General features: G+C 44.3%; 1 protein-coding gene and 1 non-coding gene across 2 annotated transcripts; one reads left to right on the forward strand and one right to left on the reverse strand.

Moving 5' to 3' along the window:
• Window positions 1-3845: 3845 nt before the first annotated feature.
• On the forward strand, window positions 3846-4341 carry LOC103019982 (40S ribosomal protein S14-like). The gene has a single exon (XM_057529545.1). It carries the CDS (start codon window positions 3858-3860, stop codon window positions 4311-4313), a length of 456 nt encoding a protein of 151 aa, XP_057385528.1. The 5' UTR covers window positions 3846-3857; the 3' UTR covers window positions 4314-4341.
• Window positions 4342-7126: 2785 nt separating this feature from the next.
• On the reverse strand, window positions 7127-7233 carry LOC114238636 (U6 spliceosomal RNA). The gene has a single exon (XR_003623956.2). It is a non-coding gene; the product is annotated as a U6 spliceosomal RNA (small nuclear RNA).
• Between the last annotated feature and the right edge of the window lie 20275 nt (window positions 7234-27508).

Here is a 27508-nt window from a genome sequence, read left to right on the forward strand (position 1 = left end):
AGATCAATAAAACTAAAAGCTTGTTCTTTGAGAAGATAAACAAAATTGATAAACCATTAGCCAGACTTATCAAGAAAAAAAGGGAGAAGACTCAAATCAACAGAATTAGAAATGAAAAAGGAGAAATAACAACTGACACTGCAGAAATACAAACGATCATCAGTGATTACTATAAGCAACTATATGCCAATAAAGTGGACAACCCAGAAGAAATGGACAAATGCTTAGAAAAGCACAACCTTCTGAGACTGAACCAGGAAGAAATAGAAAATATGAACAGACCAATCACAAGTAATGAAATTGAAACTGTGATTAAAAATCTTCCAACAAACAAAGGTCCAGGACCAGATGGCTTCACAGGTGAATTCTATCAAACATTTAGAGAAGAGCTAATACCCATCCTTCTCAAACTCTTCCAAAAAATTGCAGGGGAAGGAACACTCCCAAACTCATTCTATGAGGTCACCATCACCCTGATACCAAAACCAAAGATACTACAAAAAAAAAGAAAATTACAGATCAATATCACTGATGAATATAGATGCAAAAATCCTCAACAAAATACTAGCAAACAGAATCCAACAACACATTAAAAGGATCATACACCACAATCAAGTGGGATCTATCCCAGGGATGCAAGGATTCTTCAAAATATGCAAATCAATCCATGTGATACACCATATTAACAAATTGAAGAATAAAAACCATATGATCATCTCCATAGATGCAGAAAAAGGTTTTGACAAAATCCAACACCGATTTATGATAAAAACTCTCCAAAAAGTGGGCATAGAGGGAACCTACCTCAACATAATAAAGGCCATATATGACAAACCCACAGCAAACATCATTCTCAATGGTGAAAAACTGAAAGCATTTCCTCTAAGATCAGGCACAAGACAAGGATGTCCACTCTCGCCACTATTATTCAACATAGTTTTGGAAGTCCTAGCCATGGCAATCAGAGAAGAAAAAGAAATAAAAGGAATACAAATTGGAAAAGAAGAAGTAAAACTGTCACTGTTTGCAGATGACGTGATACTATGCATAGAGAATCCTAAAGATGCCACCAGAAAACTGTTAGATCTAATCAATGAATTTGGTAAAGTTGCAGGATACAAAATTAATGCACAGATATCTCTTGCATTCCTATACACTAGCAATGAAAGATCAGAAACAGTAATTAAGGAAACAATCCCATTCATCACTGCAACAAAAAGAATAAAATATCTAGGAATAAACCTACCTAAGGAGGTAAAAGACCTGTACTCAGAAAACTATGAGACACTGATGAAAGAAATCAAAGAGGACACAAACAGACGGAGAGATATACCATGTTCTTGGATTGGAAGAATCAATATTGTGAAAATGACTATACTACCCAAAGCAATCTACAGATTCAATGCAATCCCTATCAAATTACCAGTGGCATTTTTTACAGAACTAGAACAAAAAAATCTTAAAATTTGTATGGAGACACAAAAGACCCTGAATAGCCAAAGCAGTCTTGAGGGAGAAAAACGGAGCTGGAGGAATCGACTCCCTGACTTCAGACTATACTACAAAGCTACAGTAATCAAGACAATATGGTACTGGCACAAAAACAGAAACATAGATCAATGGAACAGGATAGAAAGCCCAGAGATAAACCCACGCACCTATGGTCAACTAATCTATGACAAGGGAGGCAAGGATATACAATGGAGAAAAGACAGTCTCTTCAATAAGTGGTGCTGGGAAAACCAGAGAGCTACATGTAAAAGAATGAAGTTAGAACACTCCCTAACACCATACACAAAAATAAACTCAAAATGGATTAGAGACCTAAATGTAAGACCGGACACTATAAAACTCTTAGAGGAAAACATAGTAAAAACACTCTTTAACATAAATCACAGCAAGATTTTTTTTGATCCACCTCCTAGAGTAATGGAAATAAAAACAAAAATAAACAAATGGGACCTAATGAAACTTAAAAGCTTTTGCAAAGCAAAGGAAACTACAAACAAAACGAAAAGACAACCCTCAGAATGGGAGAAAATATTTGCAAACGAATCAATGTACAAAGAACTAATCTCCAAAATATATAAACAGCTCCTGCAGCTCAATATTAAAAAAACAAACAACCCAATCCAAAAATGGGCAGAAGACCTAAATAGACATTTCTCCAGAGAAGACATACAGATGGCCAAGAAGCACATGAAAAGCTGCGGAACATCACTAATTATTAGAGAAATGCAAATCAAAACTACCATGAGGTATCACCTCACACCAGTTAGAATGGGCATCATCAGAAAATCTACAAACAACAAATGCTGGAGAGAGTGTGGAGAAAAGGGAGCCCTCTGGCACTGTTGGTGGGAATGTAAATTGGTAGAGCCACTATGGAGAACAGTATGGAGGTTCCTTAAAAAACTAAAAATAGAACTACCATATGACCCAGCAATCCCACTCCTGGGCATACACCCAGAGAAAACCATAATTCAAAAAGACACATGTGGGACTTCCCTGGTGGCGCAGGGGTTAAGAATCCGCCTGCCAATACAGGGGACACGGGTTTGAGCCCTGGTCCAGGAAGATCCCACATGCTGTGGAGCAACTAAGCCTGTGCGCCACAACTACTGAGCCTGCGCTCTGGAGCCCACGAGCCACAACGACTGAGCCCGCATGCCACAACTACTGAAGCCCGTGCGCCTAGAGTCCATGCTCTGCAACAAGAGAAGCCATCGCAATGAGAAGCCCGCACACTGCAATGAAGAGTAGTCCCCACTCGCTGCAACTAGAGAAAGCCCATGCACAGCAACAAAGACCCTACGCAGCCAAAAATAAAATAAATAAAATAAATAATAATAATAAAACTTAATTAAAAAAAAAAAAGACACATGCACCCCAATGTTCATTGCAACACTATTTACAATAACCAGGTCATGGAAGCAACCTAAATGCCCATCGACAGACGAATGGATAAAGAAGATGTGGTACATATATACAATGGAATATTACTCAGCCATAAAAAGGAACGAATTTGGGTCATTTGTAGAGATGTGGATGGACCTAGAGATTGTCATACAGAGTGAAGTAAGTCAGAAAGAGAAAAACAAATATCGTGTATTAACGCATATATGTGGAACCTAGAAAAATGTTACAGATGAACCTGTTTGCAGGGCAGAAATAGAGACACAGATGTAGAGAACAAACCTATGGACACCAAGGGGGGAATGTGTGGGGGCGGGGGTGGGATGAACTGGGAGATTGGGATTGACATATACACTAATATGTATAAAATAGATAACTAATAAGAACCTGCTGTATAAAAAATAAATAAAATAAAATTCAAAAATTCAGAAAAAAAGAAATGGAAACAAATCAACCCTGGAACTGAAGATTAACTGTACTTATAACAATCAAGATGACACTGGTCAGACCACCGATGACCAATTTCAAGATGACTGTCAGAGCTGCCTGTGCTCTTTCTGCGTGTAGCCCCCTCCCTTCACCTATGAAAGCTCTTACCCCCAGAGTGTCACAGGAGGGGGATGGGGGAGGAGTTGGCCTTTGGACAGGCGTCCACTGCCCCCACCCCCAGTTGCCGGCATCCAAAATAAAGCAAACTTTCCTTTCCACCAACCTTGCCTTTTTATTGCCTTTTGGGCGACGAGCAGCCAGACCCCACTTTTGGTTACAATATTCAGCCAAACTTGGCTCTCAAGCCTGAAGGCCCATAGGTGTGCTTCTAGACCTGCTCAGGTGTTAAGTATGATTTTTTTTTTAATGCTAAAGCAGACGGGCTTGAGCCGTCGCCCCGCCCTCTCCCTCTCTCTCTTTCTGGTGGTGGATTCTGGAGAAGATGCGCAGAAATGGCGCCTCGCAAGGGGAAAGAAAAGAAGGAAGAACAGGTCATCAGCCTCGGCCCTCAGGTGGCTGAGGGAGAAAATGCATTTGGTGTGTGCCACATTTTTGCATCCTTCAGTGACACTTTTGTCCATGTCACCGACCTTTCTGGCAAGGAAACTATCTGCCGTGTAACTGGTGGGATGAAGGTGAAGGCTGACCGAGATGAGTCATCTCCATATGCTGCCATGTTGGCTGCCCAGGATGTAGCCCAGAGATGCAAGGAACTGGGCATCACCGCCCTCCACATCAAACTCCGGGCCACAGGAGGAAATAGGACCAAGACTCCTGGACCGGGGGCCCAGTCAGCCCTCAGAGCCCTCGCCCGCTCAGGAACGAAGATTGGGCAGATTGAAGATGTCACCCCCATCCCCTCCGACAGCACCCGCAGAAAGGGGGGTTGCCGTGGTCGCTCTCTGTGAAAAGGACTCCTCAAATTATTGTTTTCTGTTAATAAATTGCCTTGATGTAAGCTCAAAAAAAGAAAAGGCTAAAGCAAACGGCAGGCATAAGTCCCACTGTTTTGGAAGGAAGCAAGGTAGGCACAGAAAAGACAATGCCTGGCCCTCAGATCCTTGGAGACTTTATTTTAAAAGAAGAAGGAGGAGGAGAAAGAGGAGAAGGAGGAGGAGGAGTAGCCTTTGTGATCTGAGCAAACGGCATGGGCGGCAGGAAGGAACAGACGGTCTCATTACTTTTTGTTTGACTCAGGTTTTCTTGCATGGGGGCGGGGCGCGCGGGCAGGGGTGATAAGTGGGCTGGTGGCTCTCCTTTGTGGAAGGAACCACAGCTGTCACCGAGAGAGGCTTTTACGCACTCTGTGAACAATTGCCTTTGAATTCTAATTTTTATTTTCTAAGTAAAAATAACTGCTCTTGAGATTAGTCAGAGGTCCCCAGATTGGAAGAGAGGAGGCTGCTAGCCACTGGTAACGCTGGAGTTTCACCAGATAGCGAGAGCGGGGAAGGGTGGAGGGTGAGTGAAAAGAGGTTGAGACTCCCAATGTCAAACCCTGACTCTCCCACTTACCAGCTGCTCTGGTTGCTATGACTGCAACACAAAGTACCCCCCAAACTTAGTGCCATAAAACAACCATTTATTTGCTTACAGATGCCGTGGATCAGGAATTCGGGCAGAGCACATCAGTCAGGATGGCTTGTCTCTGCTCATCCTTATCTGGGGCCTCAGCTGGAAGATCCAAAGTTCAGAAGCTGAATCATCTGAAGGCTCCCTCCCTTACACATGGGGAGGTTCATGCTGCCTGTAGGCTGGGCCTCTCCAAGTGGGTGGCTTGGGCTTCCTCACAGCATGGCCGCTGGGTTCCAGGACCAAGCATCCTCAAAGAGAGAGGCAGCTGGAAGTTGTATCACCATTCATGACCTAGTTTTGGGAGTTACCTAGAGTCACTTCCCCCATATCCTATTCACTGAGGCAGTCAAAAGGTCCTGCCCAAATTCAGATAGAGGAGAAATAGATTCTGCTTCTTGATGGGGAACAACACCATTCTGGAAAGGCACATGGGACTGGAAATAGTTCTGTGACCCCTTTTGGCAATTACAATCGGCCTCAGTAACTGCATGAGATACCAGGCAAGTTGCTTCACCTCTCTGGGCTTCAGTTTCCTCATCAGTAAAATGGGGATAATAATAGTGTCTACAGTGTAGACACATGAAATAATGTCTATAAAGTACTCAGAACAGTGCCTGCTGCATGGCAAGTGGTCAGTGAGAATGAGAAGGTATTGCTAAGAACGGTTATGACTGAACGTCGAGGCAACTTCGTATGTCTGAAATGGGGCGTTATGGGTTGAACTGTGTCCCCTCCAAAAGATATATGTTCAAGTGTTGACCCGTGATACCTGTGAATGTGACTTTATTTGGAAATTAGATTTTTGCAGATGTAATTAAGATGTAGATTAAGATGAAGTCATACTGGATTAGGGTGGGCCCTAAATCCAATCATGGGGATTCTTATTAAAAAAAAAAAAAAGGCAGGACTCCCCTGGTGGCGCAGTGGTTAAGAATCCACCTGCCAATGCAGGGGACACGGTACAGTCCCTGGTCCAGGAAGATCCCACATGCCACGGAGCAACTAAGCCCATGTGCCACAACTACTGAGCCCACATCCCGCAACTACAGAAGCCTGCGTGCCTAGAGCCCATGCCGCACAGCAAGAGAAGCCACCACAATAAGAAGCCCGTGCACCGCAACGAAGAGTAGCCCCTGCTCTCCGCAACTAGAGAAAGCCCATGCATAGCAACGAAGACCCAACGCAGCCAAAAATTAATTAATAAATTAATTAATTAAAAAGAAAAAGATACAGACACACCCAGGGAGAAGGCCATGTGACAACAGGCAGGAATTCGAGTGAAGTATCTGCAAGCTGAAGGACTCCAAGGATCGCTGGCCACCCCCAGAAGCCAGGAAGCGGTAAAGAAGGATCTTTCCCAAGAGCCTTCAGAGGGAGTATGGCCCTGTGGATGCCTTGATTTCAGACTTCAGTCCTCCAGAACCATGAGAGAATAAATTTCTATTGTTTTAAGCCACTCAGTACGTGGTACCTTATTATGGCAGCCCGAGGAAACTGATACATGGGAAGGAAGCCAGGAGGACGTGAGTTCTAATCCCAGAGCTGCTTCTGATTAGCAAGTGTTGTTGGCTTCTTCCCTTCCACTCCCTGAGTCTGTTTCATCATCTGTAAAATGAGGGGGCTGGATTTGCTGGTTTCTAACCTCTTTTCTCTCTGGTGATGCTTTGATACATACACATAACAAAACTTCAAAATCCATTGTCTTCTGAATGTTCTGGGACTCTGATGCTGATATAAACATATGATACTTAATTATGAAACTGATCTTTTTGCCTTTGGACCCTGAAGGTGGTTCCCAAACCTTCTTTGTGCAGTTTCTCCCAACTAACAGTGTTTTCTTTTTCTTTTTTCTTTAAAAAAATTTTTTTAGAGTAGAGTTGATTTACAATGTTGTGTTAGTTTCTGGTGTACAGCAAATTGACTCAGTTATACATATACATATATCCATTCTTTTTCAGATTCTTTTCTCATATAGGTTGTTACAGAATATTGAGTAGAGTTCCCTGTGCTATACAGTAGGTCCTTGTTGGTTATCTATCTTCTATATAGTAGTGTGTTTATGTTTATCCCAAGCTCCTGATTTATCCCTCCCCCATATGTTTTCCCTTTGGTAACCATAAGTTTGTTTTCAATATCTGTAAGTCTGAAAACTATGGAATGTTTCATGAATTTGCGAGTTATCCTTGCTCAGGGGTCGTGCTAATCTTCTCCATATCATTCCAATTTTAGTGTATGTGCTGCTGAAACGAGCACCTAACTGTATTTTCTGGTTAAACATTATTTGCAAATTAATTTGACAAAGATAAAGTAGGGGTTATTGTTAAAACAAACAAAAATACCAAAGAGAATAAATTTAAAAAAAGCAATCCCCTTGTAGTGACCAATCCCACCGTAATGTGATAAGACCATTAACTGTTTGGTATATATTCTTCTTCTATACACGTTTGATAATTTGTACACAATATATGCTCTACAAAAATGAATGCATGTACAGGGTGTGTTTTCCAACAGTGAGTTCATGTGGTACGAACCCTTTTACTACCTGCCATATTCAGTTAACATAGCTGGGAGATGAGGTGAGGGCTGATGCCAGGACCACTATCACGGGCAACTCCAGAGGGCATCTTCGTAGAAGACAGTGTGAATGGGCTGGAGAGGAAGCGTCACAAGGAATGCCCAGGCCGTGAAGCTTCAGCACTGTGGACAGGGGCACAGCTCTCCCCTCCACCCCTGGTAGTAAGCGTTTAGGTTTATGGTAGATGCAAAGATGACTAAGACATAGACATTGCCCTCAGGGTATTCACAGTCCTATGGGAGAGTCAGCTTTGCAGTTGAATAATAACTTAATACTGACATATCAAGATAAAATAGAAATAACAATTATCATTAACATTTACTGAGGACTTCCCTGGTGGTGCAGTGGTTAAGAATCTGCCTGCCAGTGCAGGGGACACGGGTTCGATCCCTGGTCCGGGAAGATCCTGCGTGCCGCGGAGCAACTAAGCCTGTGCACCACAACTACTGAGCCTGAGCTCTAGAGCCTTCTAGCCACAACTAATAAGCCTGCGTGCCCGTACTCCACAACAAGAGAAGCCACCGCAATGAGAAGCCCACGCACTGCAACAAAGAGTAGCCCCCGCTCGCCGCAACTAGAGGAAGCCCACGCACAGCAGTGAAGACCCCAAACAGCCAAAAATAAATAAAAATTAAAAAAAAAATTCACTGAGAGCCCTGTGCTAAGCACTTTGCTTGCGTTATCTCAGTTAATCCTCATCACCACACTATGATGGAGATAATCTTATGATCCCGTTTTACAGATGAAGATGCTGAAGCTCAGAAAGATGAACTGACAGGAGTGAATGGTCATGACCTTACAAATGCACAGGGGAAACCTCTAGAAGTGGTGTTTGGGTGGCAAAAGCCTGTGGCTGGGTATGACTTTCAGCTAACTGACCTTGGGTGGCAAAGCACATGCTCAGAGAGGGTGTGCCTTGCTGTTGGGCTGTTTATTTATTCATGCCACAATAAGGAGGTGCTGCTAAAACTCACTCACCTACTTACTGCACACGGGAACAGTAAACGTGTGTCTCCTGGCTGGCCAGACGTGGCTGTAATGTCCCAGAGGGCCACAGCCACGTCTTGTATTGCCTTTGTGTCTGTGGCAGTGTCTAGAGCAGGACCGGCACTTGTTCAGAGGTGCCCCTAGGGCTTGCTGCTTTACTTCCCAGACAGGACCTCTGCTGTCTTCCTTCCGCCCCCTGCTGTCTGCTTTCCATACTACAGCCAGCATCCTCTAACAAATGCGTATCTGACCCTCCTTGGATGCCCCTTTGAGGCAGCCCACCGTTCTTGGGGTGTGGTGAAGGCCCCTCGATGCCCCCCACCTGGTTTCCAGTTCCTTCTTTGTGCATGGAACCTGCTGACCACCCCAGCTCCCATTTTTGCTCTGATAACCTGCACTTTACAGCGTGGCCATGACAAGCGGCTGTAGGCACCCGCTTCCTCCTCGGGTCAGCCTGTCTCCTGAGAGGGAGGCGTGCTCCACAGGAAGGAGGGCTGCTCTCTGCGGCTCCTGGCAGGCCTCCCCGCTCATCACACTGAGGATCTTTCGTCATCCTCACCATCCCAATCAATAGTGGTAGGACATTACTCTGCAGATGCCTTCCCAGAGCTACAAATCATTCCCCAGGAGGCCCTGAAACACAGCTTTGCTTACTTTGTTGAATCAGTTCCCTGGAGGAACTGGGGTTGCCTCAGGACTCTGGAGACTCCAGTCTCCCATCCTTCCTTTCTTCTCCCCCTTGCAAAAGTGTCTCCCAGCCTGTCTCTACAGAGAAAGCCAATCCTTGGAGACCTCAGGCTATCGTCTAGGGCCTGCAGCATGGCTGTGAAGAGCTGGGCCCAAGTCCGAGGCGGAAAGAACCGCAGCAAATAGCAGACCTATCCCTACCTAAGCAAGAAGACAAGCAGGACAGGATTGGAGCTATATGCACCGTCTTAATCTGTCCGGGCTCTTGGAACAAAAATACCATAGACTGGGGGTTTAAACAACAATCATTTATTTCTCACAGTACTGGAGGCTGGAAGTCCAAGGTCAAGGTGTTAGCAGATTTGCTATCTCGTGAGGCCCTGCTTCCTGGTTTGCAGATGGCTGTCTTCTCACTGTGTCCTCACATGGGCAGGAATAGTGAACACTCTGGGGTCTCTCTCTTTTTTTTTTTTTTTAATATTTACTTATTTGGTTGCGCTGGGTCTTAGTTGCTGCAGGTGGGCTCCTTAGTTGCAGCTCACTGGTTCCTTAGTCATGGCATGCAAACTCTTAGTTGAGGCATGTGTGTGGGATCTAGTTCCCTGACCAGGGATCAAACCCAGGCCCCCTGCATTGGGAGCACGGAGTCTTAACCACTGTGCCAGCAGGGAAGTCCCTGGGCTTCTTTAATAAGGGCACTAATCCCACTCGTGAGGGCTCCACCCTCATGACCTAATTACCTCCCAAATGCCCCATCTCCAAATACCATCACATTGTGGGGGAGGATTTCAACATATTAATCTGCTAGGGCGGGGTGGTTGGACACAAACATTCAGTCCCTACCAGGCACCTTGGAGAACCTCTTGTCTCTTTGTGGAAGACAAAGGCCTGTTTCCTGAAGGGACTTGTTAAACTTTGTCATCAAAAAGCTATAGTCAGATGCTCCACATCATCAGACATCAGGGAACTGCAACCCCAAAGCAGAGTGAGATGCCACTTCACACCCACTAGGATGGCTATAATAAAAAATTGTTAGGGCATTCCCTGGTGGTCCAGTGGTTAGAACTTGGGACTTTCACTGCCAAGGACGCGAGTTCAAGCCCGGTTGGGGAGCTAAGATGCCACTAGCCATGTGGCGTGGCCCAAAAGAAAAAAAAATTAATTAATTAATTAAAGAACAGAGGTTTTCTTGTGTGTGTATCATTCCAACAAATACTTGGTTTTTTTAAGTTATTAATGAGATATTTTATGTTCTTTTTTCCTTCATATCAAGTCTTGAAATCTTATGGATATTTTACACTGTCAGCACATCTCAAGTCGGGTCCCCACATATTTCATTATTTATTTATTTGTCTGTTTAAAAATTTTTTTTTTTTTTTGGCTGGACTGTGTAGCACATGGGATCTTAGGTCCCCAACCAAGGATCGAACCCCACTCTCCCTGCAGTGGAAGCGCGGAGTCTTAACCACTGGACCAACCAGGGAAGTCCCACACACACACATCTTAAAGCCCTATGTTAACCACATGTGGCTGACGGCTCCCATATTAGTTCTCAACAGGAAGTTACCCCCCTCCCAGGGAAACATTTGGGAAATTTAAGGGGCTCTTTTTGTTTCCACAATTACTGGGGAGCTCCTGGAATTGAGCGGGCAACAGCCAGGCATGCTAACTCTCCTGCAATGCATGGGACGGTGCTGTCAAATGAAGAATTGTCCCGTGTCCCCTCTGTGACTTTTGAATCTTCCACTGAACATTCACAAAGGTGGTAAAACAAACAAAAAAAAAACTTGTAGGCTCTGAACCTACCTCTCTGTTTTATGTATAATCACAAAGTGCCTTTTGTACTATTTTGTTATACACTGAATATTCCAAGAAGTTAGCTACCCTGTAAATCCTAGGAAGATCGTGATTTGCTTGGTTCAGAATTTTACCAAGAGTCACGTACCATCTGGGAAGTTCACATCCTCAAACGTGATATCTGTGTGGCTACAACCCCATCAATTTGCATTTTTAGCATCTGCCTGCTAAAGTCTCCCAGAGTACTTGTGCCTAAGCATTTACTTATAGAAATGGATGTTATTTTATTATAAATGACTTTCTTTATATTTTTCCTTTTTAAAATACAGTTGGAGAGGGGGGAACTTCCCTGGTGGGCCAGTGGTTAAGACTCCGAGCTTCCACTGCAAGTGGCACAGGTTTGGACCCTTGTTGGGGAACTAATATCCTGCATGCTACACTGTGTGGTCAAAAAAAAAGAAGAAGAAAATAAAACACAGTTGGGGCATGGTATTCATTTTTGTAAATTATGTGCGGAAAGAGGCTACATTGTCCATGAATTTTCTTTCAGTAAAGTGAGGTCATGAAATTTTTGTATTAAAAGGGAGCTTTGGGTGTAATGGTTTGTCTGCAGGACCCAGGCCCTGACCCAGCCCAGCTCTCATGTTGCTTTGAGGGACTGAACTGTCTTTTCACCACCTGGCGTTTCTAGGGCATCTCCTGATGACACACTTTGATTGTATGTCCCAAACCCTAAAGGATCTGGGAAAAGTAGCCAGAACCAGGTCAAGAAGGGCCTTAAATGCCATCCTAAGGGCTTTAAACTTAATCCTAAAGGCAAAGGAAGCCAGCGAACAGTGCCTATTTGTTCTTTGTTTTATTTCAAAACTTCCACGCCCAAAGTAGCTCTTCCATTTTTCCCACATATTTAATAAAGCCTTCACCTTGAAATAATTTTAGAGTTACAAGAGGTTGCAGACATAGTACAGAGACCTCTCATCCACCTTTCACCCCGCTTCCCCTAGTGACAACATTTTACATAAATAAATAGAGCCCATTATCAAAACCAGGAAGTTAACATTGGTATAGTGCTATTCACTAAACCCCAAGCCCATTCACTTTCACCAGTTTTTTCAGGCACTGGGTGTGAGTGTGTGTGTGTAATACTATGAAATTTTATTACATGTGTCTAGATTTGTGTAACCACCACCACAACAGGATACAAAATGGTCCCAACACTACAGTGTGTGTTTAACAACTGTGTACTTTACTAATGTGAAGGTAATTGTGCATTATTTGGTAAGCATTCACAATGGATCATTGTATAGATTATACAAACAAGGAAGGGGAAAAAATGACAGGACACTTCCCTTTTTATTTCCTTTTGACCATGAAATTGATCAAGTGTAGTTTTTAGGGTTAGAAGTATTGCTTCCACATTTTAGGTAGCTAACGTTCCATAACTGCTCAGTCATATAACGTTGTTTCATCAACGTTTTTTATCTTTGTCAAAGGACCTCAAACTAGAAACCAAAACACGTGGGATGGCATGACATATCCTCTTTGCTGTATCTTTTTTTAAAGGAATCTTGAGAATAATTTGTGAAATAATTTTAATAATGATTCAGTATCTAGACAGTGAATCTCAATCTTGACTGCAAATTAGAAACACAAGACTAGAAAGATTCTTATGGACACAGAGAACAGACTGGTGGTTGCCAAGGGGGATGGTGTTGGGGGAGGGATGGAGTGGGAGGTTGGGGTTAGCGGATGTAAGCTTTTATATATGGAATGGATAAACAACAAGGTCCTTCTGTAGAGCACAGAGAAGTATATTCAACTTCCTATGATAAACCATAATGGAAAGAATATTTTTAAAAAAGAATACATACATATATATATATATATATATATATATATGTGTGTGTGTGTGTGTGTGTGTGTGTGTGTGTGTGTGTGTGTGTGTGTATAACTGAATCAATTTGCTGTATAGGGACTTTCCTGGTGGCGCAGAGGTTAAGAATCCGCCTGCCAATGCAGGGGACACGGGTTCGAGCCCTGGTCCAGGAAGATCCCACATGCCGCGGAGCAACTATGCCTGTGCGCCACAACTACTGAGCCTGTGCTCTAGAGCCCGTGAACCACAACTACTGAGCCTGCATGCCACAACTACTGAAACCCGCGCGCCTAGAGCCTGTGCTCCGCAACATGAGAAGCCCGTGCACTGCAACAAAGTGTAGCCCCCGCTCGCCTCAGCTAGAGGAAGCCCGTGCTCAGCAACAAAGACCCAACGCAGCCAAATATAAATAAATAAATAAATAAATTTATATTAAAAAAATTTGCTGTATAGCAGTAATTAACACAACATTGTAAATCAACTATACTTCCATAAAAAAAGTAATTAAAAAAAAAAAGACGAGGGGAATTCCCTGGTGGTCCAGTGGTTAGGACTCTGTGCTTTCACTACGGAGGGCCTGGGTTCAATTCCTGGTCGGGAAGCTAAGTTCCCACAAGCCGTGGGGTGTGGCCAAAAAAATATAAAAAAATTAAAAATCCCTACATCCATGCTCTAATTTAAACCAATCAAATCGGAAGCTATTAGGTTAGGGTACAGGCATCAGTAATTTTTTTAAACTTTTAATTTTGAGATTATTTTAGATTTATAGAAAAGTTGTAAAAATAGCCCAAAGAGTTCCTATATGCCCCTTATAATCATAGGGCAATAGGGTTATTTGTTATGTAGCCATAAACAACTAATATATGTGTCTACCTCATAGTTTTGTAAAGATTAAATTTAATAATGTATGTAAGGGCTTATATAGTACCTTATATAAGTGCTTGTTAATGTGTGTAAAAAAAATGATACACACACATGCACAGAGATTACAGACTGATAGAGATCCCTGGGACAGCAGCAGAGGGATAAGGGTGATCAGAATGTCTTGAGGAGAGAAAAGTACAGTGGCTATTGCTCAACGTCTAGAGAGATTGCTCAGGAAACTTAAGGAAAGAGGATTGCAAAGTGGTGGCCTGAAATCAGGATTTAGCCCAGGAATGTGGGCTGGTAAAAATGCTTTATAAAAAAAAAAAAAAATCAAGTTACTGTATAAAACTAAAAAAATTGTTTTAACATCAAATTTCCAGTTTCTCTTGAAAATTCCTAAGCTATGGCGACACTGTGCCTACACTTACCCTGGCAACAAGCAACTGGAATTCAGCAGTAGCTGCCTCTTTAAAAAGGGAAGGGTTGGGATTCCAGTTTGCCACAGTCTCTACTCCTCCATATTGCCCTTCAGTGCTGAGGATGAAATCCAAACACACTTATCATTTGAGCATTTGAGCTACTGTTTTTCTTCCAGCAGAGCCATATTTCTCAGTACCCACTTCTCTATCAAAAATGGGAAAGTTAGAGAGAAGACTTTTTGGCATTTGAAAAATAAGCCTAAGTACCGTATCATGCAAAGAAAGATTACTCAACTCTCCCTGGCATTTAGTTGCATGAACTTACCCTTTTGAACTTTAGATTCTTGCTAACACTTGTCAGAAGCTGACAAGCCGAGGAGGGAGGGGGTCGGGTGTGGTGGGCGGGGGATGGAGAACACAGGAGATTCTAGGACTCAGATTGCATCATCGCTATAATCGCAAATGTTAGGGAATGAAAGAGAGCTCTGGGAGGCTCTGAAATACAGGAGATGGGCAAACTGCTGTTTTCTTCAAATCCCCAAACAGCCAGCATTCTTGGCATGCACTGAATTGTATGAGACTAGAGAAGGAATTTCTCAGCAATGTGCATTAAAATCTAACTGCAAATTTGATTCAGTGCATTTCCCCCTCACCTATAAGAAGTTGCTGTGTTAATACTCCTAACAATGATTGGATTGAAAGGTATATTTTTAAAGATATGAGGAAAGAACGAATAAGAAGGATGAGGTTAATCATTTATCTGATCACCTAATGTGCCAGGAGCTTTCACATACTCTGAGTTTTCTCCCCATGTCTTTCCCTTCCTTTTCCCCGAATTCACACTGAAGTCGGCCTAGTACTCATTGCCTCAGGGGAGAGATGTAGCAGGGGATAAAGTATTGGGTGGGCCAAAAAGTGCCTTTGGTTTTTTAAGTAAAAATAAAAGACACATTTTTCATTTTCACCAAGAACTTTATTGAACAACATATTCACCCTTATGTTCCACTACCTTCTGCCATTTTTCAGGCAACTTCATAATTCCATCTTCCCAAAACTTTTTATCTTTTTGAGCAAAGAACTGTTCCAGGTGCCTTTTACAGTCTTCCAGGGAATTGAAATTTCTTCCATTAAGAGAATTTTGTAAAGACCGAAGTAAATGGAGATCCAAAGGTGCAATGTCTGGTGAATACGGCAGATGAATCAGAAATTCCCAGCCAAGCTGTAACAGTTTTTGCCTGGTTGTCACAGAAACATGCAGTCTTCCGTTATCCTGATGGAAGATTATGCGTTTTCTATTGACTAATTCTTGACGGGAGCAGTACTTGTTGGGATTAATCGTTTGGTTTTCCGGAAGGAGCTCATAACAGAGGACTCCCTTCCAATCCCACCATATACACAACATCACCTTCTTTGGTTAAAGACCAGCCTTTGGCGTGGTTGGTGGGGGTTCATTTCACTTGCCCCGCGATCTCTTCTGTTCCACATTGTTGTACGGTATCCACTTTTCATCGCCCGTCACAATTTGTTTTAAAAACAAAACGTTTTCATTACGTTTCAGTAGAGAATCACATGCGGAAATACGGTCAAGAAGGTTTTTTTGCTTAACTTATGTGGAACCCAAACATCAAAGCGATTCACATAACCAAGCTGGTGCAAATAATTTTCAACGCTTGATTTGGGTATTTTGAGTAGGTCAGCTATCTCCCGTGTGGTATAACGTTGATTGTTCTCAATTATTGTTTCGATTTGATCTCTATCAACTTCAACTGGTCTACCCGACCGTGGAGCATCGTCCAGCAAGAAATCTCCAGCACGAAACTTCACAAACCACTTTTGACATGTTAGATCAGTCACGTCACCTTCTCCATACACTGCACAAATCTTATTGTGCGTTTCAGTTGCATTTTTACCTTTCTTGAAATAATAAAGCATGATATGCTGAAAATGTTGCTTTTTTCTTCCATCTTCAATATTAAAATGGCTACACAAAAATTCACCAATTTTGATGTCTTTTTTTAAATGCACGCTGATATGACAGCTATCACATACAATCTAACAAAATTGTTTCAAATGAAATTAAAGACAACTAAGTGCTACTAGAGCCATCTTACGGAAAAAACTGAATGAACCTTTTGGCCCACCCAATAGAAATAATCTTTGAGGCTTTTGTTTTCAAAAGTTGAAAGTACATTATGTGGAATAACATCCAAGATATACTGTGATGTGAAAAATATACAGAATGCCTTGATTCATTTGCCAAAGTTTGTGTTGGGAAAAAAGAAAAAAAGGAAGAAAAAGATAGAAAGAAAGGAAGGAAGGAAGGAAGGAAGGAAGGAAGGAAAGAAAGAAAGAAAGAAAGAAAGAAAGAAAGAAAGAAAGAGAAAGAAAGTTGTGTAACCCTAGTGCCAAGAGGGCTCCTGAGAGAAATGGCTGATTTTAGATCTTGAGCAGGAAATGTAGGAGGTGAGCATGGCAGCTATCAAAGACTACCAGGGTCATATCAAATGGTATCAGGTGTCAAGTTCAAGAGTGTCTCATAGGCCAAAGAGGGGATAATTTGAGTGTTAATAAAGATAACTGAAATGGGTTGAAATATAATAAATATATTTAAATCCATAAACTCATAATCATACTTTTTTTAGAAAGCCTTGCCTTGGAGGATGCTAATGAACCAACTCATTGCTTTGAAATCTGGTAAACAAAGGGAAAGAAACAAGCATTTGTTCTGCCTTCCTTCTCCAAATATTACCTCAGGATAACCAGAGAGTTGATTTAGGGAAGATTCCACCTAATACAGGAAGAAAGAATAGATAGAATCAGAATGTTGCCACTTTGCACCTTTTAATAAGTTAATCGTCAAGGCAATGAGCATTACTCGCCTCCAACATGACAAAAAGAGAGACAACCTGAGATTGTGTGCCTCCCAATATAAATACACACACCACCCTGATGAAGTAGTCTTGCCAAAAATGGAATCTGATACTAAAGGAATAAGAGGAGAATGGGTATTAGGGGACAGTTAGTGGTCTCTGCCACAAGCAACAGGAGGAACGTTGCAGGCAGAGGGAACTGGATGTGGATACAAAGGCTTTCAGAGCTAATGATACTTGAGCTGGGTATTAAAGACTGAGTAGGTGTGGGCCTGTCAAAGAGGACAGCCTGGGTAGAAGCATGGAGCCCTGAAAGATGTCAGCCATGGGGGACATGAAGTCCAGGGTGGCTGGAGAATTAAGAGCAAGAGAAGTGTCAGGAAAGGAGGCAGCTGCCCCACCCTCCCTGTGTTACGTGGAATTAAAGATCAGGGAGGTTAGGAAACTTGGTCAGGGTCAGAGTCTGTGAAGTGACAACTCAAACCCAGGTTTATAGGATGCTTCCAGGCTTAAAGTTTCCATTTGCCCAGTAGGATTTTTGTTTGTTTTCTTCTCTGCATTAAATCCTGAGCATGGAGTCCAGGCATCAGTTTTTGTTTTTGTTTTTTTTAAAGCTTCCAGGTAATTCCAACATGCAGTCAGGATTGAGAACAGCTGTGGGGGGGGGGGGGTGGCGGGTGACCCTCCTATACCCCAGCGCACTTTCTGGTGACTCTGAATTCCTTATTCCTCATGTCCAGGTGGGCGGGATTTCATCATACCTACTTAATTGTGAGCATCAGAAGTTTCTCTAAGGGGACTTCCCTGCACTCTGCGATTCCACTGCAGGGGGCATGGGTTTGATCCCTGGTGGGGGAACTTAGATTCCTCATGCTGCGTGACAGGGTCAAAAAAAAAAAAAAGAAGTTTCTGGAAGGTGGGGAGTGGTAGTGATGCAGAAGCCAAAGCAGATCAGTTCTGCTAGTTCCTCAGCAGTAGGAGGCCTGGGCGACTTATTCCCACATCTCTGCATCCCATATGCAAGAAAAGGAGCTGAGAGCATTCTCCCTCCTGTTGTTTGCTTTTTGTTGTCGTTGGTCTTTTGTTTTTTCCACCTCGACTCCCATCAGGTGAGAAACAACAGTCCGGCTCCGCTGGGCAGGCGGGCAGGCAGCTGCTGCGACTGCCTCCGCCCCCCCCCCGCCCCTCCCCCACCCCCCTCCCCTCCCCCTCCCCCTCCCCCTCCCCTCCCCCTCCCCCTCCCCCCTCCCCCCCTGTGTACGCTGAGCAGATGGAGCACCTCCCCCTCCCCTCCTCCACACCCCGCCCCCAGCCCACCATGTGCCCCTGGGAGGGATGAGGGGAAGGGGCGAGAGGGAGAACCAACAAACCGGCTCCCAGCTGCCGTGTGCGCATGCGTCAATTCCGCATCCCAGGAGTGCAGGTGGCCCCAAGGGCTCTCCTCTTCTGGACTCACCCTTTCCTTTTAACATCCGAATAAGGATGTCCCCACCTCAGGCAGTGTGGGGCTCCCATCTCAAGTTTAAGGTTTGGCAAGCTGCAGCCTGCCTCTTCAGGAGCAGGGGGCTCCCCGTGCCTGATGCCCCTTCTCACGTACCCAGGGGCCCCGTCTCTCTCTTTTCCTTCCCACGTCACCCCATAAACCCAAGATGACCGTGTAGAGCAGAATGTTGCACAGGCTTTGAGAGCGCTCAGGTAACGGCGACCCACGGCAGGTAACTTCCTGTTCACTGGGAGCAAGCCCCCTTGAGCAGTAATGCCTTTCTGTGTTAGCTAGGAGCCTTTTGGTTTTTGTTTTTTCTTTTGTTTTTGCTTCTGTTTTGTTTTTGGCTGCTCCAGGTCTTAGTTGCGGCACGTGGGGTCTTCATTGAAGCACGCGGGATCTTTTTAGTTGCGGCATGCAAACTTCTCAGTTGTGGCATGCATGCGGGATGTAGTTCCCCGACTAGGCGTCAAACACGGGCCCCCTGCATTGGGAGCTCGGAGCCTCACCGACTGGACCACCAGGGAAGTCCCTAGGAACCTTCTGGATACAAATGAGTGAAACCCGTCTGAAACGGGCTTAAGCTAATAGGGAAGCGATTGACTCACATCATTGGAAAGTGCAGGGGGAGATGTCAGGTCGGCTGGATCCAGCACCTGTGTGAGGCTTGGTGCCTTTCCTCTCCCGTCTCTTCCCTCTTCTCTTGTCTCATTTTGTGTTCCCTCTCTTCTCTTTTCTAGCTACAGTTACCCTCCTCCTCCTCCTCTCCATCTCTCTCTCCATCCTCCCTCCCCCCATCACCTCCTCTACCCACTAGAAACCAATAGCATGCACACACACACACACATGCACACACACACAGCACTTGTGACAACCCAAAATGTATCTAAACATTACCAAAATGTGTGTGTGTATCACCCCTCTCCTGCCTCATTTGAGAACCACCGGCCTAAAGGAAGAAACCTTTAGCTGTGAGATAATTATGGGCTGGAGCAGTGGAGAAAGGGAGCCGGTGGGTCCTGAATCTGGTTTTTTCTGAAGATAAGATTCCCATTGCCATGTCTTTAGCTGATTTGGGGAGAGCCTGCATGAAATCCCCTCTTATCAGTCCCTGAAGCTTTCTGAGTCTATGTCATTGTTTGTTTATATTTTAATGCTGTGAGAATAAAAGAGATATTTATTTGAAAATGTAAAGCATGGCGCAGAACTGACAAGTTTATTTTAAGGTCAAGCAAACCAGTCATGAGAGCAGGGTTTGATTGCCACCTCTGCATCAAATTAGTGGCCTTTAAAGATGCATTAAATTGTCCCTTTGATCTAATAATTGCCTTTTGCTATGGTGATGCCTCGCAGCTGGAACCAAAAGCCACTGTTAACTCCTCCAACTTAAAGAAAAATGTGATTTTCTCAGAAATGAGGTTTAGGAGATGACGACTCACCCAGACTTGACCTTTTTCTTCCCAGATCTGGGCTAAGAATGACATCTGGCTTCCCTTCTGAACTTAGTTCCTTTTATCTGACAGCAAAAAGCTTACACTCTGTGTTTCCCTTTTCACCCCAGATTCCTGGAAACAGCTAAACTTAAGTAGAGTACAATGACTATCAAGTTCATTGAATGCTTCCTCCCTGGTTCCTGATGCAATTAGCCCGTCTTCCTTTTAAGTGGTTAGAGGTGAGTCTTTTTTCTTTATTTTAACATTTTTGCTTGCTCTGGGTCATAATATTTCAGGAAGGAATCTCTGTAGATCCCATTGGGGAAATGAATAAGTAAATACATGAATTGTTGGATTTTAAGCTGAATCATATGAAATTGACTTTTTGTGGCTAAAAAATAGCTGAATATCAACAACTTCATATCCTACAATCTAGTATTTAGGGGACCCTGGAAAAGCCACAGAAGGAACAATGCACCCAGATTCAGGACACAGATGGTCAGGAGTGTTATTAGGTTAGAAATGGTCCCCAAGGGGCTTCCCTGCTGGCACAGTGGTTAAGAATCTGCCTGCCAATGCAGGGGACATGGGTTCGAGCCCTGGCCCAGGAAGATCCCACAGGCCGTGGAGCAACTAAGCCCATGCGCCACAACTACTGAGCCTGCACTCTAGAGCCTGCATACCACAACTACTGAAGCCCACGTGCCTAGAGCCCGTGCTCCGAAACAAGAGAAGCCACTGCAATGAGAAGCCCGCGCACCGCAACAAAGAGTAGCCCCCGCTCGCTGCAACTAGAGAAAGCCCACGAGCAGCAACGAAGACCCAACGCAGCCAAAAATAAAAATAAATAAAATAATTAAATTTAAAAAAAAAGAAAAAAGAAATGGTCCCCAAACCCCAGCAACCCCTGGAAGGGCATGTGATGATATAGACCCACAGCTACCTATAGCAGCCAACGCAGGTGTGTTTTACTTTCTTCCTTACAGGATGTAGTTATCAGTGGTTGCTTGGAGATTGGAAGTAACGGGGAGGGAGGAAAGAGTAGGAGGAACACAGAGGGATCCCAGGAAACTTTTGGGGGTGATGGGTATGTTTACTACCTTGATTGTGGCAATGGTTTTACAGGTATATATACATATATGTGTCAAAACTCAAAATCACAATGTTCACTTAAAATATGTGCCATTTACTGTATGTCAATTGTCCTTCAAAAAGTTTATAACATTCTGCACTGTTTCATAGATGGTGTATCATTTTTAAAATATTGTGAAATGATTTTGTCACATCCATCAGGATGGCTGCCATCAAAAGAACAGAAAATAACTGCCGGCAGGGATGTGGGGAAGCTGGAACCCTTGTGCACTGTTGGTGGGAATGGAAAATAGCGCAGCCACTGTGGAAAATAGTATGGAGGTTCCTCAGAAAATTAAAAATAGAATTACCATAAGATCCAGCAATCTCACTTCTGGGCATATATCCAAAAGAATTCAAAGCAGGATCTCGAAGAGATATTTGCACACTTATGTTCATCGCAGTATTATTCACAGTAGCCAAGAGATGGAAGCAACACAAATGTCCACTGGCAAATGAGTGGATAAGGAAAATGTGGTATGTGCATACAATGCAATATCATGCAGCCTTAAAAAAGAAGGACACACTGTCACATGTTACAACATGGATGAACCTTGAAGACATTATATTAAGTTAAATAAGGAGTCACAAAAGGACAAATACTGTATTCAGTCATATGAAGTATCTAAAGTAGTCAAAATCCTAGAAACAGGAAGCAGAAAGGTGGTTACCAAGAGCTTGGGGGAGGGGGATTAGCATTTAATGGGTACAGAGTTTCAGTGTTGCAAGGTGAAAAAGTTGTAGAGACCTATTGCCCAACAATGTGAATACACCATTCAAGTGTATATTTAAAAATAGTTAAGATGGTGGGCTTCCCTCGTGGCGCAGTGGTTAAGAATCCGCCTGCCAACGCAGGGGACACGGGTTTGAGCCCTGGTCCGGGAAGATCCCACATGCTGCGGAGCAACTAAGCCCATGCGCCACAGCTACTGAGCCCATACACCACAACTACTGAGACAGTGCTCTAGAGCCCGCGAGCCACAACTACTGAGCCCATGTGCCACAACTACTGAAGCCCACGTGCCTAGAGCCTGTGCTCTACGACAAGAGAAGCCACCGCAGTGAGAAGCCCGCGCACCGCAATGAAGAGTAGCCCCCGGGGCTTCCCTGGTGGCGCAGTGGTTGAGAGTCTGCCTGCTAATGCAGGGGACACGGGTTCGAGCCCTGGTCTGGGAAGATCCCACATGCCACGGAGCAGCTGGGCCCGTGAGCCACAATTGCTGAGCCTGCGCGTCTGGAGCCTGTGCCCCGCGACGGGAGGGGCCGCGATAGAGAAAGGCCCGCGCACCGCGATGAAGAGCGGTCCCCGCACCGCGATGAAGAGTGGCCCCCGCTTGCCGCAACTGGAGAAAGCCCTCGCACGAACCGAAGACCCAACACAGCCAAAAATAAATAAATAAATAAATAAATAAATAAATAAATAAGAAAATCCTTTAAAAAAAAAAAAAAAAAAAAAAGAGTAGCCCCCGCTCACTGCAACTAGAGAAAGCCCACGCCCAGCAACAAAGACCCAACGCAGCCAAAAATAATAAATAAATAAATAAATTTTAAAAAAAATAGTTAAGATGGTAAATTTAATATTGTGTGTTTTTACCACAATAAGAACATGATTTTTTCATAACCTCAAACTGGAAACAACCCAAATGTTCATCATCAGGAGGATGGATAAATAAATCGTGGCATACCCATACAAAGGAATACTACTCAGTAATAAAAATGAATGAACTACTGAGACATGCGACAGCTTGGCTGAATCTCAAAATCATTATGCTGAATGAAAGCAGCCAGGCCACCCAAAGATCGAGCACATGATTCCTCTTACAGAAAACTTTTAAAAAATGCAGATGAATCTACAGTGACAGAAAGCAGATCAGTGGTCACCCGGAGATGGGGGGAAAAGCGGAAGAAGAGGAAGGGAGGGAGGGAGGGTTACAAAAGCCACCAGGAAACATTTGGGGGTGATGCAGAGGTTCACTGTCTTGATGGCCATAATGGTGTTACAGGTGTATAAGTACATCAAACTCATCAAAATGGACACTTAAAATATGTGCCATTTATTACATGTCAATTATCCTTCAAAAAAGCTATGGTGAGACAACTACCACTTTTTCAATGCTCATGAAGCACTGTTCTCATTGCTTTATACACACTATCTCGATTACCTCCTACCGCAGCTCCACTTTACAGATAGAAAGACTGAGGCCCAGGAAACTGAAGGGACTGCCCACGGCCCCGCAGCTGATAATAGGTCTGTCTGGCTTCCAAGTCCATTCTCTTTCTACTCTCATCCCCAAACAGTGTCCCTGCCATACATATTACAGCTAATCTTCGTTATCGCTCACCATGAGCTAAATACTTCTCACACGTTAATTTAATCCTGAGCCTTAGAGAGTTTGGATTTGCCCAAGGACAGACAATAAGTAGAGTTGGGATTTGAACCCAGGGAATCTGAGGCCAGAATTACCTGCCGAAGGCAGGTGCTCCCCACGGGACACCCTTACCAATTTCTCCTGGAAGCCCTTCTTGAATAAAATACTTGTCCATGAAACTTTGTCACGGCTTCTGCTTCTGGAGAATGGAACCTAAGACAGCATGAGGCTAAAAGACTTTCTCCTGAGGATAAATATTCTAACCATCAAGAGGAGGGGGTATCCCTTTAGGGGTCAGAGTCACTGCTGTATCAACAGAAGCTAGAAACTGCATTGGGGGCCAGAGGATGCCCCAAGATGTGGAATCCTGGGGTGAGGCAGGAGGGGGAGTGCTGCAAAGCCACCACGGAACCTGAGGGGAGGGGCTTTGCCTAGTCCCTCTGATGCCATATTCTTGCCGGAGGGGCCAACTCTGACCCTGATCAATTTGTCAGTTTCAAGTTGCCCCACCAGCTCAGTGTGCCTCAGCCATGGGGCAGGGAGGGGGCATCCCAATTACAAAGGAAGAGAGACCCATTCAATCATTCACTGACATTCACCAGGCTTCCCACTCCCGGGCACTGGAGGGGTCCAATGGTGAACAAATGCAGTCCCCTGGTCTCACGGAGCCAAGGAGAAAGCCCCAGAAATGAGCCATCTCAGCAACACAGCGATTTGATGGAGGAAAGCACAGAGCGCTGTGAGAGTGAGATGAGGGGCATCTAACTCTTTGCTACTCCAAGTGTGGTCCATGGACCAGTAACACAGGCATCATCTTGGCAGGTGATAGAAATGTAGAATCCCAGGTCCCACCCCAGACCTGCAGAATCAGAATCTGCATTTTAACAAAGGCCCACAGCGATCTGAACGCGCATTAAAGTTTGAGGAGCATTAATCTAACCGAATCAGTGGGGAGGCAGGCTGAGGTGTAGGTGGGGGTCAGAGAAGGCTGCCTGGAGGAGCCGACACCGGAGCTGGACAAATGAGTAGAAGTCAGCCAGGTGTGGCAGAGATTGGCTGGCTGTTCTCCAAATCCGCGTCTTCCTTTCGGGCTGGACCGCATTCCAGCGCCTTACGGTTCCGGGCGGCCATGTGACCGGGTTCTGGCCGGTGGAACTTGAAGAGGTGCCTTTGGCACCATTTGCAAGACTGGCCTACGGAAACCTCCGATGTGTGATTCTCTTGCTCTTCCCCTGTTCGCCAACCAGATGGAGAGGACGCTGAGGAAACCAGAGCCATGGGACAGCCCGAGTCTGGGTCCCTGACTGATGGGCTGGCTCACTAGCCAGGAGCTCCCACAAATAAAGTTCTATTGTGTTAAGCCCCTGAGGTGTGGGGTTGATTTACAGCAGTTGGACTATCCCCGTTAATACAGCAGACAAAAGGGAGGGTGAGCTTTTGTTCGTTTTTGTTTTATTTTTGGAAGGTGAACAGATGTAGGATCATGAGGGCGGCTGAGGCCATGCTAAGGAGCAAGAATTTTCAGTGATTCATAAGTTTTTGGAGGGTTTGGAGTCAGAGACACCCTTAGTAGCTGATGAAAGTTATAGACCCTCTTTCTTCCCAAATACACACAAACAATTGAACAGATTCTATTTCTGAGGCCTGTATGTGGAGACTCAAGTGGTCCGTGGGTTCCAGGTTAAGAAAACCTTCAGGGCTTCCCTGGTGGCGCAGTGGTTGGGAATCTGCCTGCCGATGCAGGGGACACGGGTTCGAGCCCTGGTCTGGGAAGATCCCACATGCCACGGAGCAGCTGGGCCCGTGAGCCACAACTGCTGAGCCTGCGCGTCTGGAGCCTGTGCTCCGCAACAAGAGAGGCCGCGATAGAGAAAGGCCCGCGCACCGCGATGAAGAGCGGCCCCCGCTTGCCGCAACTGGAGAAAGCCCTCGCACAGAAACGAAGACCCAACACAGCCATGGATAGATAAATGAATGAATAAATAAATGAATAAATAAATTTAAAAAAACAAGAGAAAAAAGAAAACCTTCAGATGACAGGGAACCACTTTAAAAAAAGAAAGTCATGGGGAATTCCCTGGCAGTCCAGCGGTTAGGACTCTGCGCTCTCACCGCCAAAGGCCCCAGTTCAATCCCTGGTCAGGGAAATAAAAGCCCACAAGCCATGACAGTGCGGCCAAAAAAAAAAAGTATTTCTAGTAGTCAACTAAGGGTTTTATTTCTTACCCATGAGAGTCCATCTTCAATTCTGTGTGAAAAACAACAGTACAACAACAATGAGATACCACTACCTACCTGTTAGAATGGCCAAAATCTAGAACACTGACAACACCAAATGCTGGCGAGGATGTGGAGCTACAGGAACTCTCATTCATTGCTGGTGGGAATGCAAAATGGTGCAGCCGCTTTGGAAGACAGTTTGGTGGTTTCTTACAAAACTAAACATATTCTTACCATATGATCCAACAATCTCACTCCGTGGTACTTACCCAAAAAACCTGAAAATTTAAGTCTACACAAACAGCTGCACACAGATTTTTATTTTTATTAAAAAAAATTTTTTTTGGCTGTGTTGAGTCTTCATTGCTGCACACAGACTTTCTCTAGTTGCTGTGAGCGGGGACTACTCTTTGTTGCAGCGCGCAGGCTTCTCATTGCGGTGGCTTCTCTTCTTACAGAGCACGGGCTGTAGGCACGTGGGCTTCAGTAGTTGTGGCACGTGGGCTCAGTAGTTGTGGCTCGCGGGCTCTAGAGCGCAGGCTCAGTAGTTGTGGTGCACGGGCTTAGTTGCTCCTCAGCATGTAGGATCTTCCTGGGCCAGGACTCTTAACCCATGTCCCCTGCATTGGCAGGCGGATTCTTAACCACTTGCACACAGATTTTTATAGCAGCTTTATTCATAAGTGCCAACACTTGGGAGCAACCAAGACGTCTGTCCTTCAATAGGTGACTGGATCAATAATATTCCAGACAATGAAATATTATTCAGCACTAAAAAGAAATGAGCTATCAAGCCATGAAAAACCATGGAGGAAAATAAATAAGCTGCAAGGATATATTGTACAGCACAGGGAATAGATCCAATAATTTATGTTTCTTTCTTTCTTTCTTTATTACTAGTATGATAAGCTTTATTTTTTAATTTTTTTAACATCTTTATTGGAGTATAATTGCTTAACAATGGTGTGTTAGTTTCTGCTTTATAACAAAGTGAATCAGCTATACATATACATATATCCCCATATCTCCTCCCTCTTGCGTCTCCCTCCCACCCTCCCTATTCCACTCCTCTAGGTGCTCACAAAGCACTGACCTGATCTCCCTGTGCTATGTGGGAGAGGGTGTGCAAAAAAGGGACCCCTCTTGCACTGTTGGTGGGAATGTAAGTTGATACAGCCACTATGGAGAACAGTATGGAGGCTCCTTAAAACACTAAAAATAGAGCTACCATATGACCCAGCAATCCCACTACTGGGCATATACCCTGAGAAAACCATAATTCAAAAAGAGTCATGTACCACAATGTTCATTGCAGCTCTACAATAGCCAGGACATGGAAGCAACCTAAGTGTCCATCGACAAATGAATGGATAAAGAAGATGTGGCACATATATACAATGGAATATTACTCAGCCATAAAAAGAAACGAAATTGAGTTATTTGTAGTGAGGTGGATGGACCTAGAGTCTGTCATACAGAGTGAAGTAAGTCAGAAAGAGAAAAACAAATACCGTATGCTAACACATATATATGGAATCTTAAAAAAAAATAAGTTTATTTTTTAAAATATTTATTTATTTATTTGGTTGCCCTGGGTGTTAGTTGTGGCTCTCAGGCTCCTTAGTTGCAGCATGTGGGCTCCTTAATTGTGGCATGCGAACTCTTAGTTGCGGCATGCATGTGAGATCTAGTTCCCTGACCAGGGATCAAACCCGGGTCCACTGTGTTAGGAGTGCGGAGTCTTATCCACTGCCCCACCAGGGAAGTACCTATAATAAATTTAAGTGGAGTATAATCTATACAATTGGACTTCC

Source organism: Balaenoptera acutorostrata, chromosome 15 (genome assembly GCF_949987535.1).
Source record: "Balaenoptera acutorostrata chromosome 15, mBalAcu1.1, whole genome shotgun sequence".
NCBI classification, from domain to species: domain Eukaryota; kingdom Metazoa; phylum Chordata; class Mammalia; order Artiodactyla; family Balaenopteridae; genus Balaenoptera; species Balaenoptera acutorostrata.